This window comes from Xiphophorus hellerii, chromosome 1 (genome assembly GCF_003331165.1).
Source record: "Xiphophorus hellerii strain 12219 chromosome 1, Xiphophorus_hellerii-4.1, whole genome shotgun sequence".
In the NCBI taxonomy this organism is placed as follows: domain Eukaryota; kingdom Metazoa; phylum Chordata; class Actinopteri; order Cyprinodontiformes; family Poeciliidae; genus Xiphophorus; species Xiphophorus hellerii.
Genome location: NC_045672.1, coordinates 19,332,418 through 19,349,324, shown reverse-complemented (window position 1 = coordinate 19,349,324; position 16,907 = coordinate 19,332,418). Strand labels below are relative to the sequence as shown.

The following is a 16,907-nucleotide window of genomic DNA, read 5'->3' as shown; positions in this document are numbered from 1 at the left end:
CACATTAGGATACATTTCATGCACAGCTGCTACTGCAAGACATGGAGAGAAAGGGAAAAAATGGGCAAAGGCACAAAATCTTTAACAAATTTAGGAGGGCAACAAAAAAAAATACATCTTGTAATCTGAACTTTCTTTGTATTGATGTGGGAAAACAAACAATAAAAGCAGTGACCAAATGACGCTGCCACTCTGTTCCCTCAGCACACAGAGTGAGTTAGGGTGGGATATGCAAATACCGGCTGTCTGCCTGCCCCTTTTGAGGCTGCAGAGCAGCACGCTGCTTCTTGTACTCACACACACACCCTCACTCGTGCAGAGAGCCGATTGCTGGGAGGGTCGAGCGTTGTCGGCAGGTCTTGAACAATCTTGCACGTGTGTATCTGGAGCTTGAATTTTAGATGCTTTCTTCCCTTATCTTCTTCTTTCTTCTGCTCTCCTCTTCCTCCTCTCCCCTCCTCCCGATCACCTTTGGGTTGTTTTCCTTGCCTTTTTCCCCTCCCCTCCCCTCTTCATCCTCTATGCCTTTCTGACTTGCATGTTTAGTGTGCTCAGACCTTTCTTGCGTTTCTTGAAAAATTGAAAGTGCACACGGGACAGGATGCTATAGCAGTTTGGGCTCCATGTGTCCTTCAGGGTCCACTAAAGAAAACAAGACTCCACTTGTAGCAAAAGATGACTTTATATACCGTTATGTGGAACTAAAGCTGTTACTTTTTTAACCTGTCTGCATCACTAGGCACTTGCTTTTTTGAGACTCTGGGACTGATCAGGCTTTTTTTTTTAATCACAACAATGTGGAGCAAACTGTGCCAGCTTTCAGCACAGATCTTTCTCTTGGGAGTGATGCTGTCAGTGGTGAACAGCAAAGGGACTTTGTATGGAGGCCACATCAACCCATTCTATGGAAGCCGATACAACCTCTACAAAGCTGGACTCAATCCTCAGTACTCACCAAACAAGCCTATGACCCGCCACAAGTAAGTGTCGATTACAGTTAATAATGTTTTCCCCTATCAGATGTTTAAACATGAGCCTAGACTACAAGCTGGAGCCAGCCCATGCTGACCATCCACCGACAGAGCCATGTCACCAGAGAGTTGCAGAAACATTGGCTCTAGTTAGGGTTTAATTGACATTTCTGTGGCTCAGACCTAAACACTATCCGTGACAGAGGGTAAAAAGCAACAACAGGCTCGCCGTACTCAGAAACAAAGTCATCATTATGGTGTTTATGATGCAACAGAGTGAATTATGGGATCCCTCGCAGTGAACGCGAACTGTAAGAGGAAGGCGTTAGTGGCAGAGCCTGACAGCGCAGCTGGATGCTTGCTGCCAGAAGGGAGTGGCACAAAGGATTTCCAGTCAATACTAAAACAATAACACTGTGGGTTTATGTTTGTGTCCTCTGATGAATTCTCTCCCCATCCACACAAATATATGAGGTGCTATTACTCAATCGTTTCTAATGAATAGAAGACAAGCTGAATAAACACAGCTACCTATGAGATGATATTAAATAGACATCACCTGTGAGGTTAATTAAAGTTTGCGTATATGTTTGTGTAGATAGCGGTGACTGCCTGACCTGCAGACAATTTTTTTTTCAAATTTTCTTCTCTTTTTCTCCTCCCCCTTTTCTTTTTGTGCTTGGCTTCCCATCAGAACTGTTATGTCTTTGGACAGCTCCCCAGCTACCTGCTGCTCCACTCAAAATGCCCCAGGAGGCCGCTGATTGCCCAACCTTACTTTATTGGCTCTCCTACATTAAATATGCCTCTCCTCATCCTGTACCAGTAAAGGGAAATCTCAGGATTTTGGAAGTGATCTTCTGTAAAAAGGTCAAAGCAGTTAATATCATACCTGCAGAAGATAACTCTCTTGGGTTCTTCATTTGGTATAAATCCAGACTAATTGGTCCCGAAGGTTGAAGCTAGCAGCTTGACTGAAAAAGAGTCAAAACTGAGAAGGACTTAAAACAACTATCTTAAAACTACTTCAGTTTGGTGAGATGGCGTTTAAAAGCTCACAGTATAGAACTTTGTTGGGATAATAACCTCATAAGCAGCCAAATTAATGTTGATATGAACATGGTTGCTCTGTTTTCCTCTTTTGGGATGTGCACTATACCAACGTGCAAAATGAGAAGTAAGCCAAATTTTGATGTTACATAAAAAAATAAAGGGGGACAGTTCAACCTGCATTAAAAAGTTAGCTAAGGATTTTTAAAGGGATGTTCTGCTTCAAGGTTATAAACATTTCGTTATTTTTAATCCATTAGATCACTTTCCTTGTGCCTTCCGTTAGTATAAATCTCTATTAGTTGTTGCTGGGGGCTAAAGTTAACAAGTTCTGTGAGAGAAGCCATGACCAAAACAAACGTCTACAATCTTAAAACAATTTTTATCGTACAAACTGCTACAGCAGTTTGTGCAAGTACTGTTTTATGAGCCTTAAAAGATATCAATACATGTATTGTGTGATTATTTAGAACCTGGCAACCTGCACCCCACTTTTTGCCCAATAACTGCCAGAGACACCAGTCGTCACTGCCCCTCCCCATAACCTCTACCCAACTCTGTTAGATTAACCATGTATAGACAATGGATGGATGGCGTTACGAGATAGTGCATTATTAATTATCAATCTGAACATGTAAAGCATTTTTGAACAGTAGTAACTAAATAATATAAACAATCACAATAAACATACATAAAGATGGTTTTAAGGTACCGTACACAAAATAGTGTTTCCTTGAACTCTTCATGGAAACACCAACTCTGCTTTAGTTTTGACCTCTCTCACACAACCCTTTAGCTTCAGCTGCCAGCATCAACTAGATTTATACTAAATGAATGTACAAAGAATATGATCACCTGCAGGTAAGTTATTAATGGCTTATAACATTGAAACAGAACCTTCTGTGTTGTTCCATTTATTTTGTTCTTGCAAAAGCAAAACTGGATTTGCTCCTCACATTAACTTGAAATGTAATGTATATCAAACCCTATAAATTAGTATAATGCATGTTTCAAAAGAAAAAGAAAAATAGCCATCATTATTAATTGGGAAAAGTAAGTGAACACATTGCTGATGGAGTTATCCAAACAAAAGCCCTGTCATGGGAGCATTTGAATAGCATCACACCAGCATACTCCAAATTACTAACACGTGCAAGCATTCAGCTTTTTATTTAGGTGGGGTCCAACCTTCAGCCTCTCTGCATTGAGTGCAAGCTTTTATAAAGTGACAGGGCTCACACAGCTCTGAATATAACATGTTATTATTAGAGCTGCCAAAGCTCCAGTGGCAACTTGCAAAACAGCGAATGGGTAGATTTTTAACAAACATATAAAGAAAGCAAGATTCTTGCTTCACTCTGACCATTCTTAGGACTTTCCTGTGAGCTCTGCATCTCATCTTTCAGCAGCTCATAGGAAGCTGCCATTCAGTACGAGTTTCCAGCATAAATAGCAAGCGCTTAGTTTTGACATTGACTCAATAAAAGCTGAATTGACATTAAAAACCATAAATTTTTTATCGGCCTTACGTCAGCGTTTATTAATCAAAAAATTTAATTTGACAATCCCTACAGTTTTGACTCTCAATCCTTCGGGTGTTTTTAGCCTCACTCCACACATCTGCAGCATGCCAGTGTCATAAGACAGAAGCATCCATTAAGGAGCTCATTATGGTGCCAAATCTATTTCTATCTTGGAAACTATTTCATGCCTGATTCTGCGTATTAACTCATTTACCAGCACTTTGAATTGCCTTGTTGCTGAAAATGTGCTACATAAATTAAATTACCTACCTACCTACCTACCACATGCTTGTTGTTCTCTATAGATTTTTGAGCACCAGTAGGAATTATTTCTTAACATTCATGCCCGTGAGTTTAACAATGATGTTTACCGAGAGCTGATGTCCTTGTTGGAGCAACAGCGCCCAAGAACGTGTAAGTGTCCGACCAACACTTGTGTTAGGTGAGCTCAGTTGTTGTCGACCTGACTGCTCAGTGGAAATAGAGGCCTAATAATAATACTTGTTCTGTAACTTGTACACAATATTACCTCCAAGTGTGTAAATATTTAATAATGTCTGTAGATTTGTGTTGCGTTGAGGAAATCTTCAAGGTCAAACCTTTTCTGTTTCTTGCTGAGCACACAGTCACATTTTACGACACACATTCCTGCTGCTGAAATATTTGGGAGTTCTCAGCTTGGTTTGTCGTCACTTTCAATTATCATCTATGTTTTGGCAGCAAAGCGAGTGATTTGATTTCACAGTCATTTCTTTCATTCAATGCAACCACTTGCTGCTGTGAGACAATTTATGGTCCTGAAAGCCTCTGACAGTGACATCTTAGACGGCTTAGACACTGTATTTAATGTTAGGATATTCTTCTCCTTCTGTTTTAAAGTTTCATTTTATTAAAACAGAGACACAAAAACAATTGCATGTGAAGATTCTCATCCTCTCTACTGTAAAACAGTGGAAGAATAACTAAATACAGAAGCAACGAACAAGTCATTTGAAAAAAAAAAAAAAGGTTTTCCCTATATCATCTCGAACCTGGCATTTGTTGGGTGTCACGTGTAACCACTGATCAGATTTGAGTTATATCTGTGGGTTTTTGGGTGATGTATATGACAGAGATCAAGGGGCAAAGGTCAGGAAGCTGATAGAGGTTAGAGGTTGTGGGTTGCTCTTGTAAGCTTGGGTTGAGTGCCCAGTGGAGGACGGGAATTGAGCCAGTCTCCTGCTAAGAATTACAAAGACTGGGCAGTAAACTCCCAAGCTCCCTTTAACCGAGTTATTAATCAAACTTCAAGCTCTATCTGGTGCAACTTAAAGGCTTTAGGCGTACCAAAGAAATGGAGGCAATTTTTCATTCTGTGTTTTACCTTTTAATGAAAGTAGGATGATTCAAATGTTCTGAATAGCTTTGATTTTATCACGGAAGAAATAACTCTACTTCCCCTTTTTCTCTAATTGAGGCTTTTGTGTGGTTTCAGCAGCTGCATCTGGTATTTCGTCAGGTTTACACTCAGGAGGTCCCATCTGGATTGCAAGTTTTGTGCAAGAGTTGGTTTTAATTTTCTATTACTACAGCACAACGGATGAAAGGTAGAAAAACCACGGATAACGTCCATTACCTTTTCTTTGAAGTATCACGTCATATTGCCATAGTGAGACCAGTTGTTTAGGACACTTTTGTTTGATGAAGAAAACTGCAGCAGAGAGTCACTCTGAACCAGTTCCTACTTGTTAATAGGAGTCATTCATTTGAGACGAGGAATTGGAGCAAAGTGAATGCAATTGACTGGACTTACTATTGCCATCATTTGAGCAACTGGATTTAATTATATAGCACTATAAAAGGATAAAAATTAGTACTGCATTTTAAATTGACAAAGGTACAAATAAGGCAGGTAAGGTATGATGCTGAATTTGTTTGGGATTTAGAGATGTGTTTAGAGGACAGATACTCTAAGCTGAGATGAGCCTTTTAGGGATAGAAAAATTAAAATTAGTACTTTAGTAGTATTTTCTCCTAAAGAAGTGGGCAAATTAATCATGTTATGAATCTTAACATCTTGCTTACTAAACAACCTTTCAGAATTTAAACAACTTTAGTCTCTAAATTTCTCAATCCATTTCCCATTCACAACAGCCCGTTCTTCTTGAAAACATATAAGTTGCAAATATGCCAAAGGATATTGTTTCTGAAGATTTAGCTGATTAGCCTGGAAATTAAGATGTAATTATTTTTGGCGTTGGGTTTAGATATTTGGTTACTGTGAGCACTTCTGCACACATGGTATCCACATTAAGTAAGTAGCCAGAGGACTACTGTCAAAAACAAAAAAATTTGTACAAATCTGTTTTATAAGCATGGCAAAACTGAAAGATTTGTTTCCCCCCCTTTAAGGGATTGCATTATAGTTCTGTTTATCTATTTTAATTATGGCAACAAAAAAAACTGCGCTCTGTTTCTTAAAATGTTAAGGTTTGTGCTGAGTTGGTGAATGAAAAGGCAAAAATCAATTAATTGAGATTCATATTTTGTTTTCAATGAAAGGCTCAGTTCTGTCCTACAGCTATGGTGTGTACCCTGCTCTTGTTTTCAAGCATTTTTATTCAGCGACTGAGAAGCTTATATCCCACACAGTAGCTGCAGTGAGTCTAACTAATCTAATAATACAGTTTAAACACATTTTTCTTCCACATGCATAAAAAGTAAAGCAGATTATGTGCTCTGGGAAATGCTTAGGGATAAGTGAAGCAGATTTTTTTTCTAACTTGAGCATCTTTGCCTCTTCCTGCTAAAAAAATAAATAAATAAAAAATTGCCTAAAAGAAGTAGAGAAGGATTATGCTGTTCAAATCCATGAGCTAATAGATAACATGTAATACCTCTATTAGCAATTACAAGAGTTGGGAATTGAAATGAAAAGCACATTATTTTGAGGTGTAATAATGGAAGGTGACTTGGCTGACATTTTCCTCTGAATGTCAGATGGATCCCCCAAGGTTTTAGAGCTGGGAGTATCTTTGACCTCCATCATTAGCCAGGAGAAGCCTCAGTCAACCAGACCATAGAGCTTGAGGATATGCCAGCTGGCATCATTAAAAGCATTTATGAAAAGAGATGGGCCCTGGAGGAGATCTGTTAGCATATAGACACAGCTGCTGAAGGCCTTATAAAAGATTGCATGGGTTCCTATCAGCCCCCGGCCAGTCGTAAATCTGTCTGAGCCGACAGCGGTGGCCCGGGTTCAAACAGTCAGGGACCCCTGCAGGTGAGAGCGTGGAAGATGAGCCACTGAGTGTCACAGTATCAAAATAAACAGAGGCTGATGATGATGAGGCAACAGATGGACGCCAAGTGGAATCTCAATCAGAAAGATAAATAATAAAATATTAGTGACATAGGCCAGCAAACGATTGGTATGCAGTGATGGTTGAACAGTTTTTACATTTTAAAAGGAAAGAGAAAGCAATGTGAAATGGAAGATTGAATGGTGAGTTAGGTTGAGCCTAAGAAGCGTAGAGATGTAATATTTTTCTGACAGTCTTTGGCGGCACTTCTGCTTTTTCCCTATGATGCTGTAAAACTGTTATTTGCTGGAACCTTTCACTAAGGGAGAAGAAAGGAGGTTAAAAAAATCAGTTAGTCAGCAGAAGTGAACCAAAAGTGTTGTGCGGTGTGACAGTGAGGACATTTCTGAAGATTAAAGTCAGGTGAGGAGGTATACAGCAGAGGTTACAGAGTTTGGCTCAGTTGGAGAGGTTACAACTGGGTGGTATGTCAAGGGTATACACCCATACTGGACATCTGTTTTTTCTTACATTTTTGGTTGTGTTTTCTTGCAAATTTCAAGAAGACAGCAAGGGAGTTTCTAATAACACATGCTCTAAAAACTGCTGGGTTAAAAAACTACCCAATCTGGACTCTTTTGTCAGTCCAGTCTTTGGTCAAATATGCACTATATTGGACCATATTTAACAAAACAGACACCAAACAACATGCAGTTGGATTAATGGGTTTAAACAGCTTACTACGTCAGGATTTCTAAAATCTAACCTTAACATACTGTATAAAAGGAACCAAAAGTTAGAGTAAAGCAAGCTCTCACCAGAATCTTGATGCAGTTTTTGTGTCTTATTATCCACAAGAGATAAATTATTGATACTTGGAAAACAGCAGGTGTCTCCTCACAGTTTTTAGAGTCATTTTGTTTTTCTTCTGTTTGTGATCCGTTTATGATCAATGAAAGACATGGTTTGAACTTCCTCTTTCTCTCTCTGCTCTTTGGTCCTGTTCTGCATGCATGAAGAAATCACCTAATTAGTAAACAGTTTCCTCCTGCATGTAATGTCATTTCAATGCGAGTTGTTCTGTGAAGGGCTGATGTTTTTTGTTAGAGAACATTAGTGAACAAACAGCATCATGAAGACCAATGAACACAGCAAACAGATCAAGGAGACAGTTCTGAAGAGATTTAAAGTTTAAGTGAGGAGTCTTCTCACAGGGCAAATACCAAGAAAAATAAGATTATTGGTAGCATATTGGGTAAATCTAATTGTTAAAAAAGGTCAATAAACTTTAAAGAAAGTCAATAAATTAAACAAAAACTAGATTATAGGAATTTTTATAATTAAATATATCAGTATGATAGAAATACGAATATGCAAAAATGCAGATGTAGGGGCAGAAAAAGTATAAAAACAAGTGCTGTGGTAAAATGAGACCAAATTTGAAAGTTTTGACCTTTTTGAATGAAAACTGACACTGAATATTACCCAGAACATAATCACTCCCTCCATCAAACAAGCTGGTGGTAGCAACATACTGAGGGGATATTTCTCTTCAAGAATGCCCTTTTTTCCTAATTAGATTTGATTTAAATCCTGTGTGCAAAGCTGTTTATGTGCAAAAAAGCATTCCCCTCCAAAACTTTCAGATTTTATTTGAGAAAAAAGTGAGTCTAAGATCCCACTTCAATTTTTTGCTTCTTGGCATTGGTCACATACAATTCAGAAAAATGACATCTATGATTCGAATTGCAATGAGTCAAATGGAAGTTTGGGGGGTTTTAAACACCTTTGCTAGGTAATTCATACAAATTCACAATGCACTACACTTGATCAAGTTATAACAATTTTGAGACACATTTACCTCTTTTTTTTTTTTTTTTTACCTTTGCTCGCCTTGTGTGAACAATATATTTTTCTAAATTTGTTCCTAAATATTCCCAACACTTGGATCTACATGAAAGGTCCTCAAAATGGAAAAATCATTAAAAAGCTTGTTCACAACCGGTGCTTGGTCTGTTTGTTCTGGGTGACTGCTGAAACATAGTTCAGCATGGAGGCTCACAGGAAAGGGAAGTCATGTCTCTTATCCCCTAAAAACACACATGAAAAGGTTAAGGGTAAAGGAGAAGCTCTGGGACTATTTTTGTATCTATTATATTTGGTCATGCAGTTGAAGAGGGGTGTTTTATTTTGCAAAATTGTTCTTTCGGGACAATCTAGGAATAGATTTTCTGATCTATGTTTTCACCGTTGATCTTCACATCCATCTCAGATCACATGGATCTGAATTGTCTTATTATTTTTCCAAAGTTCCCAGATTAGGACTTTTCCCAGCTGTGGAACACAGTGAGAGCCAAAACAAATTTCTCCCCACCCTGGAGCAGACATGGCAGAAAAAATAAAGTCTAAAGACAGCTCTCAACTTTTATATCCAGGGATCATATTTTTGAAATCAGGTTTGTGTAGACTGTGCAGGGTTTGGCATATTATTGTTGTCCTTCAAGTAAGAACTCAAATATTTTTTGATACAACAGAGGAGTTGATCTAATGTGCCCAACACCGCAGTGTGGAACAACAGGATTTTCATTGCAACAATTTTTTTTTTTTTTTCACATTTTGTCACATAACCTCAAACTTGGATGTATTTCATTCTGAAAATATGGGATAAAAATGACAAAAAATCAATAACATTTTGAAGTGGAAGAAAAAGTATACAGTACATGCTATTAAAACAATTCTTACCCCACAAAAAATTATATATAATATGCAAATGTAGAGCTAGAGTTTCACTTATTTTTGTTTCCAGAATATCTCAAGTATGGCCAAACTGGGTGGAGTAAGTCAGCAATTTGTAAGTCCTACCATTGATTCTCAATTTTATACATTAATGTTGATTTTAATTGGCCCATTGTAATCCAGGAATCAGTTTCATTGTCGCTCTGGGTATACATTTATGATTCTTCTCCTGAAGGAAAGTAAGCCACTGCTTAAGTTTCAGACCTATAACAAATTTTATTCCAGGAGTTCCTGGTACTTAATTCCAGCTATCTTTTCATCAATTCTGACCAGCTTCTCTCTTCCTGCTGAAGAAAAGCATCCCCAGATCAGCTACCACCAACAAGAATCACCATGGCGACAGAGTGCAGAGCTGGATTTCCACCATGCACAGCAATCTCAGCCAAAGAGTTTTCCAGCACTTTACTCTCCCTGGTGTCATTCTTTGGAGTATTGAGAATTAAATATTATACAGAAAAGCATCCAAATGACACCGACAACCTCAAACTGTGAAAACAGAAACAGTGATGATGAATGAGAGAGTCTAGCTTTGCCCTTTCTTCTTCTGGACTTATGTCTTCTTTGCTGATTGAGTGTCAGTTTCAAGGGCTCTACCCCCCAGATGTGCACCTGACAAACAACTCGGTGATCATGTTCACTTTTCATTTCACTCAGCAGCACTCCATGCATATGTGTAAGAACAGGGTCACACACCTCCTGTGATTTATTTACATTACACTAAGCTGCTTTCTGTCAGCTGTTACAAGTACATATGTAAATTTTGCTCAACATTCACGCTCTCAAATACAAACTGCAACTCTTTTTAATGCTCTAGATAAACCTCAGATATCAAATCTGATTTAGATTACATACAATTTTGCATCATTGTAAAACACCCTGAAGAAAAAGAGAAGTACTGTAGATAAAGGAAAAGAAGAAAAATGACTGTGTGTGTGTGTGTGTTTCCTCTGAGGCATACAGAGCAACAGATGACAGCGGAGGGAGTGATCAGTGTCAAAATTTCTCAGAGATCGTAAAAAAAAAGAGCCTCCAAGTGTGGTCCTGGGTGAAAACAACATGAAATCAATCTATTAGCAGTGCAGTCATATTCACTGTACATGTGTCAAGTTGTTTCTTGAAGGATCTGACGAGAAACCAAACATGTTATCACATTTGTTGTGCAATTTCCACCCACCATACCTAAAGTAAACCACATCTAATAAATTATTTCAGCCAAATAAATCTGCTTGCTTTCTGTTTGTCTGCAGCAACCAGCTGCAGCTGCACGTGTGAGTCTGAATGCCGCCATCATACCACATCAGCGCAGGTTGTCAGGGTCATGTGAAAGGAGCTCTCTCATTCCGGCGCCAGCCCTTTCCCATCTGATGCCATTAACATATGTCAACACTTTCAGAGTGGTGGCACTACGAAACATTCTGTCCATGCAGTCAGAATTTTGCAGCAGAGCTGTTCCCTCATAGATTCCAAACTGGTTGTGCTCCCTGAACCTGTTAACTCAACCTTCCTCAGATCCTCCCTGCTGCATCCAACATGACTATTTATGCCAAAACAGCTGGGAGGCGATGTTAAGTAACATGTGCTGTTAATTACTCCCCTCTGAATCCAAAAAAAAAAAAAAAACAATTCTTCACATACGAACCTGAAGAGTTTGGAGCCTCACTTCTCGAGTTGCAGCGAGTCCAAGTGAAAAATTTAACAGTTGCTATAGCTGCGCTGGCTGGAAAGAGAGAGTGAGGGGACAGAGGAGGCCCAACTCCAGCATGATGCAACAAGTAGCTGCAGTCAAGTTGTTATGTGTTATGTGGATTCTGAGTCCATCTGAAGGACTCAACCATTCTTTCATGTGTAGTTTAATGCAGTGTTGCCAATTCATACAATGTTGTCTTTAAACCAGTGCTTTAGTCATGGATGATTACCTATACAGACTTACAATTACCCAGTTGAAATACTTACATGAAGGAGAACCCCAACAGATAATTGGATCTAGAGGAACACAATCAGCTTTGTCTTTAGCAAATATCTTTTTTCTAGCAGAAACATTCCCAGCCCTCTGCTAAGGGCAGAGTAAAAGTTTCACAGTGGCATAATGTAAACAAGCTTTCCAGCATCTATGTGCTTGTTTAAAGTGAATCTGACAATTTTGAGAAACAAAACATTTTGTATGGTGTCCCTCAGGGCTGTTCAGTATGCCAGCACAGTTTTGTTTCTTTGAGCAGGCCTGGCAAAGACTCAAGCGCTATAGATAACGGCTAAAATGAATTCAGATCATTATATTGAATATTCCACAGGGCGAACATCAAAAAACAGTCCAATTTTCTGAACTGGTAGTATAACACTAATTTGAGAGCTTTTTCAATTAGTAGATTTGCTAAAGTGATTTCAGCTGCCGATGCACCCGAGTCTTGTCTAGAATTACAATTTGGAGAACAAAGCTTGGGATCTTAAATAAAAGTGATTTATGTTTAACCTGTCTTTGTTCTTCACTAGGCCTGATTTCACTCTGACATAATTCTTTAATGCCTGCAGAAACCACTGTGCTTACATGGTTCAGAAGAACATCACCTGCATCCTCCAGGATGGAGTGGAAACCTATGTGAAGGCCGAATACACCACCAAGTGCATCTGGGGTCAGAAATGCCCTGTAATCATGTATGTCAATCAACCTGATCAACAAAATCCAAGCATTTCAAAACGATCTTAAACTAGTGAATGTCCATCTAAATTCACAATCCTTGGATGTAATGGTTAAAGTGTGCAATTGTGACTTTATGTTTTTAGAAAAACTGCATTAGACAACTGACATAACCCATGCAAGTGCTGCCCTCTAGTGATCAAATCACATATTGTTTTACAGCTGGAGGTTTTATGCATCTGTGCCAGAGGTTGTTTTTTTAATTATTTTTATTATTATTAACAGCTTACAGGGAAAATGAGGGAAATCGGTCCTTAATTTTCTAATTATTTTCCAGCTTAGATATGGATTAGAGATTTCCAAACTATTGATCATGTGTCAGTTAACAGTTATAATTGAGTCATAACCCAATGGGTTAGTAACAAATGTTGAAAATGGTACTGTATCCTCTCTGATATTATGCAATATGTATTTAAAACACACACTGACAGAAAAATTTAACTGAACTCTATCTTCAAAAATGAAAGTTCAATTTGTGAGTGTGCGCATTAAAGGAGGAGAGTGAGTTTGATTTTAAAGAAGATAATATTAAAACTTGGGCATTGATCTGAACTCAATCCTCTGATGCCACACCATTTACACTACAATTTATCTTAATCTCCTAATCTTCCTTTAATCCACGTTTAATCCCATAGAAAACAACTTCCTGCAGTTTTTTTTCTCTGTGCCATCTATCCATCTGGAATCTGTGCTCCAAGTTGAATTATTTAACAAACAAAAGCATATTTATATAGCTGAATCATCTCTATTTGCACTGACAGAAAGCATTCTATTTTTATCTCGATTAATTCAGGTACAGAACATTTCACAGGCCAACATATAAAGTGGGGTATAAGACTGTGACAGAACTCGAATGGAAATGCTGCCCTGGTTACTCTGGTGAAGCTTGCCATGGTGGGCCCACATCACTACCTGACATCATAGGTCCCCATCGCCCCGGTATTAAGGGATTTCCTCATGGACCAAGACCTCCAGTGGACCAGAAGCCTGGAGGAGCTCCATTGGATCCAGGCAAACTCTTCCCTGGAGGAAAACCTAACTATGGTAAGAAATGAGTCATGATTGTCTTGTCCAGAAATATCTTGCGTATCAATCTTTTTCTTGAAATTCCAAGTAATAATGTGACTTTTTAGGAGTGACAGGTGAACGTTTGGACCGCATGGAGCTGGACCTACGTCGCCTCACCCAGGGTCTAGAAACCCTCAATGGTGTGGTGACTGGCCTCGAGGAGCGACTTCGAACATCCCTCCGTGAAGAAACCAACAAATTACTGGTGTCCCTGCTGACCAACCCTCCAAGAACACCGGACTCAACGGTGGGATTCGGGGTGATCCCAGATGGATTGGAAGGAGGAGGAACCATAACTGGATTTGGAGACTTAGCAGGCAGAGTGACTGAAGTGAGGGATGAGCTGCGAGCCAAGTCTCACATTTTGGAAGAAATCCAGGTACCTTGTCTAGATATGATATAAAGATTGAAATCATAACAGTTCTTCTATGATTTTTATTACATTTTTAATACATTTTTCAATATATACGTATTTCTTTAGGGCATGGTCATAGGTCATGATGGCCAGCTGAAGAAACTGTTGGATGGAGCCACCGGCAAACCCATCCCTGGTCCAGGCTCAACCTCTTATCTGGACGAGATCTTGGATATTAAGTTAGCTGGTGTGAGAGCTGAGATCCTCGACGGCTTTGAACGCCGTCTTACTGGCATGGAGAACCACTGTGAGGAGAAGATTGGGGAGATGCAGCGGCAGTGCCAAAAGGAGCACTTGGATGGCCAGGAGCAAATGCAGCAATCTCTGGACGGCAGAGAAACTGGCCTAAGGGAGGAGTTGGGCACCTTGCAAGCTCAGATTCAGGGTCTAACTCTGACTGAGAGCTGTTGTGGACAGGTATGGGTGACTTTAGTAAGGTCAGCAATTTCCCAAATTTTGTAATAATAAAAATCTTGACAATTAATTCTAAAAATATATGTTGATAATTACAGGTGAACAGCTTGTCTGAGCGCATGTTGCGGCTAGAAGAATCTGTAAAAGATATAACCGAATCCCAGAGGCAGCTGCAGACGGTCCTCTCTGACCAAACCCTTCACATAGAGACCCTAGTCGAGACACGTCTGGTGGACATGGAAGGTAGACTGAATGCCACCAATGGTGAACCTGGTGGGGTTGAAGGGTTTCATAGTGGTCTGGATGGCTTCAAAACCTTGCTTGAAGACAAGTTGAAGACTCTAGAGGAGAGGGTGTTTGTGGCAGTGGAAGAACTAAGCAATGCTACAACTCCTGCTCTACTGGAGGGTCAGGTGGTTCCTGCACTGGAGACAGAAATTGACTCAGTAAGGAGGAGAGTAGAAGGAGACTTGAGTGGAATTCAGAAACAGCTATTAGACCTGGAGCTCCTTTGCACTTCCAATTGTGCCCAGTCCACCCCACAAGAGGAAGTTATCACAGACACCTTAACAGGTGAGGAATGTAAAGGAATGGATAAGAAGATGATAAACCGTTTGGACTCCCATTCTACCCAGCTGGACCACCTAAACAACACCTTGAATAACCTGCTACTCCGCATTGCTCAGGAGGAATCAGAGGGCTCCGTTCAAGGAGAGATCACCCTGCTAAAGGTCAACATAAACTCTGTGAACCGCACTCTCAAGGGCCTGAAAGACTCTATTAGCTTCATTGCAACTGAAGTGGGCCATGCTAACTCCTCGTGGGAGCAGAAGGAACATCAAATTGTCAACCAAGTGCAAGGAATCACCAAACTCATGGGCCATCAGGCTTCCCTTCTTGGAGCAAGCGAGAGGCGATTGGCAGAGCTTCGGGGTGAGCTAGCAGCTCTGAAGAGACAGTTGTCAGGGGGGCTACAAGGCTGCCGCAGCACAGCAATGGAGGTGCAGAAAGAGGTAAAGGTCGTTGACAGCAGAGTAAGCCAGGTGGAGAGCCAGTGCAGCAGCCTTGGGGAACTTGCAGAGAACCTGGAAAGAATCAGGGCAGAGCTGGAGAAACACTCTGTTGCCATTCTGAGGCAGGTGAACGGTACAATGACCTCTCATTCAGAGCAGCTGGATGATCTGAAAGGTGACTTTGCATCCAAGGATGCCACCAAACAAAACAATGACCAGTAGCATTTAGGCTACAGTTTTTATAAGAAAGACACTGTATGTGTGCTTCTGACTAGGCCCAAGTGCCTTATTTTTTTGTTTCTGTCTCTCTTGTTCATATAGCATTTGCACAGATGCAAATTACTGCAACTGGTAAAGGCTATCTCACATAAGCATCTTTTTCCAGTGGCTCCAGATCTGCTAAACAAGAAAAACTTCTTTCCGATTCTGTAACATGGCAAAAATATTTCCATAACTGTTTTTTGTAGGGTATTTGTTTGTATTTCTCTTGAGTATTATGATTGTGTATGTGCTATCATTTTAACTTATATGAAGTGACTGCATAATGATGACGTTAAAATGTTTTTATGGAGAAATACTAACAAAAGAGAAAATGCTGCTACAGGTTTCTGCTGACAAGCATACCTGACACCATCCATGTGGATACTAGCCTTGTCTTTTAAAAAAAAAAAACAAATACTGTATGTCAACTTGGTGCTATGTACATTGTTTTTCATCTTTGTTTTAAATGTGTTTAAGAATTGCTTACATACATATCTGCTTAAAGAGTTGCCCATATTTCCAGACCCATTGCTCTAAATTACAGAGGTGTTCCACGATTGACCATAAGGGGACAGTGAGAGCACATTACATGATATTGAAATCAAAATGAAAATGAAATAAAATCTGAATTTTCAAGACTGGTGCTTTTTTCTAGTGCTTTTAGGGTCCCTTTTATTCAAAAGATTATGTCAACACTTCAAGACAGTCTACTACGTTAAGCTCAGTGCAATTGTTTGGCCTAAGAAAACACATCCATATCATTGTGTATGTAAAAAAAAGGAAATCATAGCTTTATTTTATATTTATATATACTGTATATATATATATATATATATATATATATATATATATATATATATATATATATATATATATATACACAGTACATACACAGTACAGTACATATACAGTACAGACCAAAAGTTTGGACACACTTTCTCATTGAATTCAATGAGAAGGTGTGTCCAAACTGTGGTGATCTGGTGTGAACTATAAGTGGCTTTTAATCCTCCGTTTGATGCATATTCATTTTAACCACTGAAGCAGCATCATGCAAATATATTTTAGGATGGAAGTAGATAAACCTGGGTAACAAAATGGTTATTCTTTTGACTCAGGCAAACTATTGGAGGGGGAAATTCCCCTTGGCATAAAAAAAAGCAAAGGGTTTTACTTTCACTGTGAAACTAAACAACACAGAAGGAAAAGGATAAACAAAAAAAACTTTACGTTAAACATTTCCTTTAAGATCCTGCAAAGAACAGACAGAAATAGTAAGCCAGCCAGGTAGTAAAAGATTGTCAAAGGTTTCCATATGAAATTCCACCCACAAGTTTTCACCCAAAAATAGTTCAGCATATGGTTAAACAGCAGTGTCAATTCCTCTCAGTATCTGTTACCACAGATTTAGACTGTAAATATG

The 16,907-nt window shown here is 39.3% G+C and overlaps 1 protein-coding gene across 1 annotated transcript; it reads left to right on the top strand.

Moving 5' to 3' along the window:
- Nucleotides 1–296: 296 nt before the first annotated feature.
- emilin3b (elastin microfibril interfacer 3b) lies at nucleotides 297–16,122 on the top strand. Its single transcript, XM_032576077.1, has 6 exons — nucleotides 297–980; nucleotides 12,148–12,270; nucleotides 13,107–13,357; nucleotides 13,447–13,760; nucleotides 13,863–14,213; nucleotides 14,309–16,122. The coding sequence occupies exons 1-6, from the start codon at nucleotides 796–798 to the stop codon at nucleotides 15,443–15,445; spliced, it is 2,361 nt and encodes a 786-aa protein (XP_032431968.1). The 5' UTR covers nucleotides 297–795; the 3' UTR covers nucleotides 15,446–16,122.
- Nucleotides 16,123–16,907: the final 785 nt, after the last annotated feature.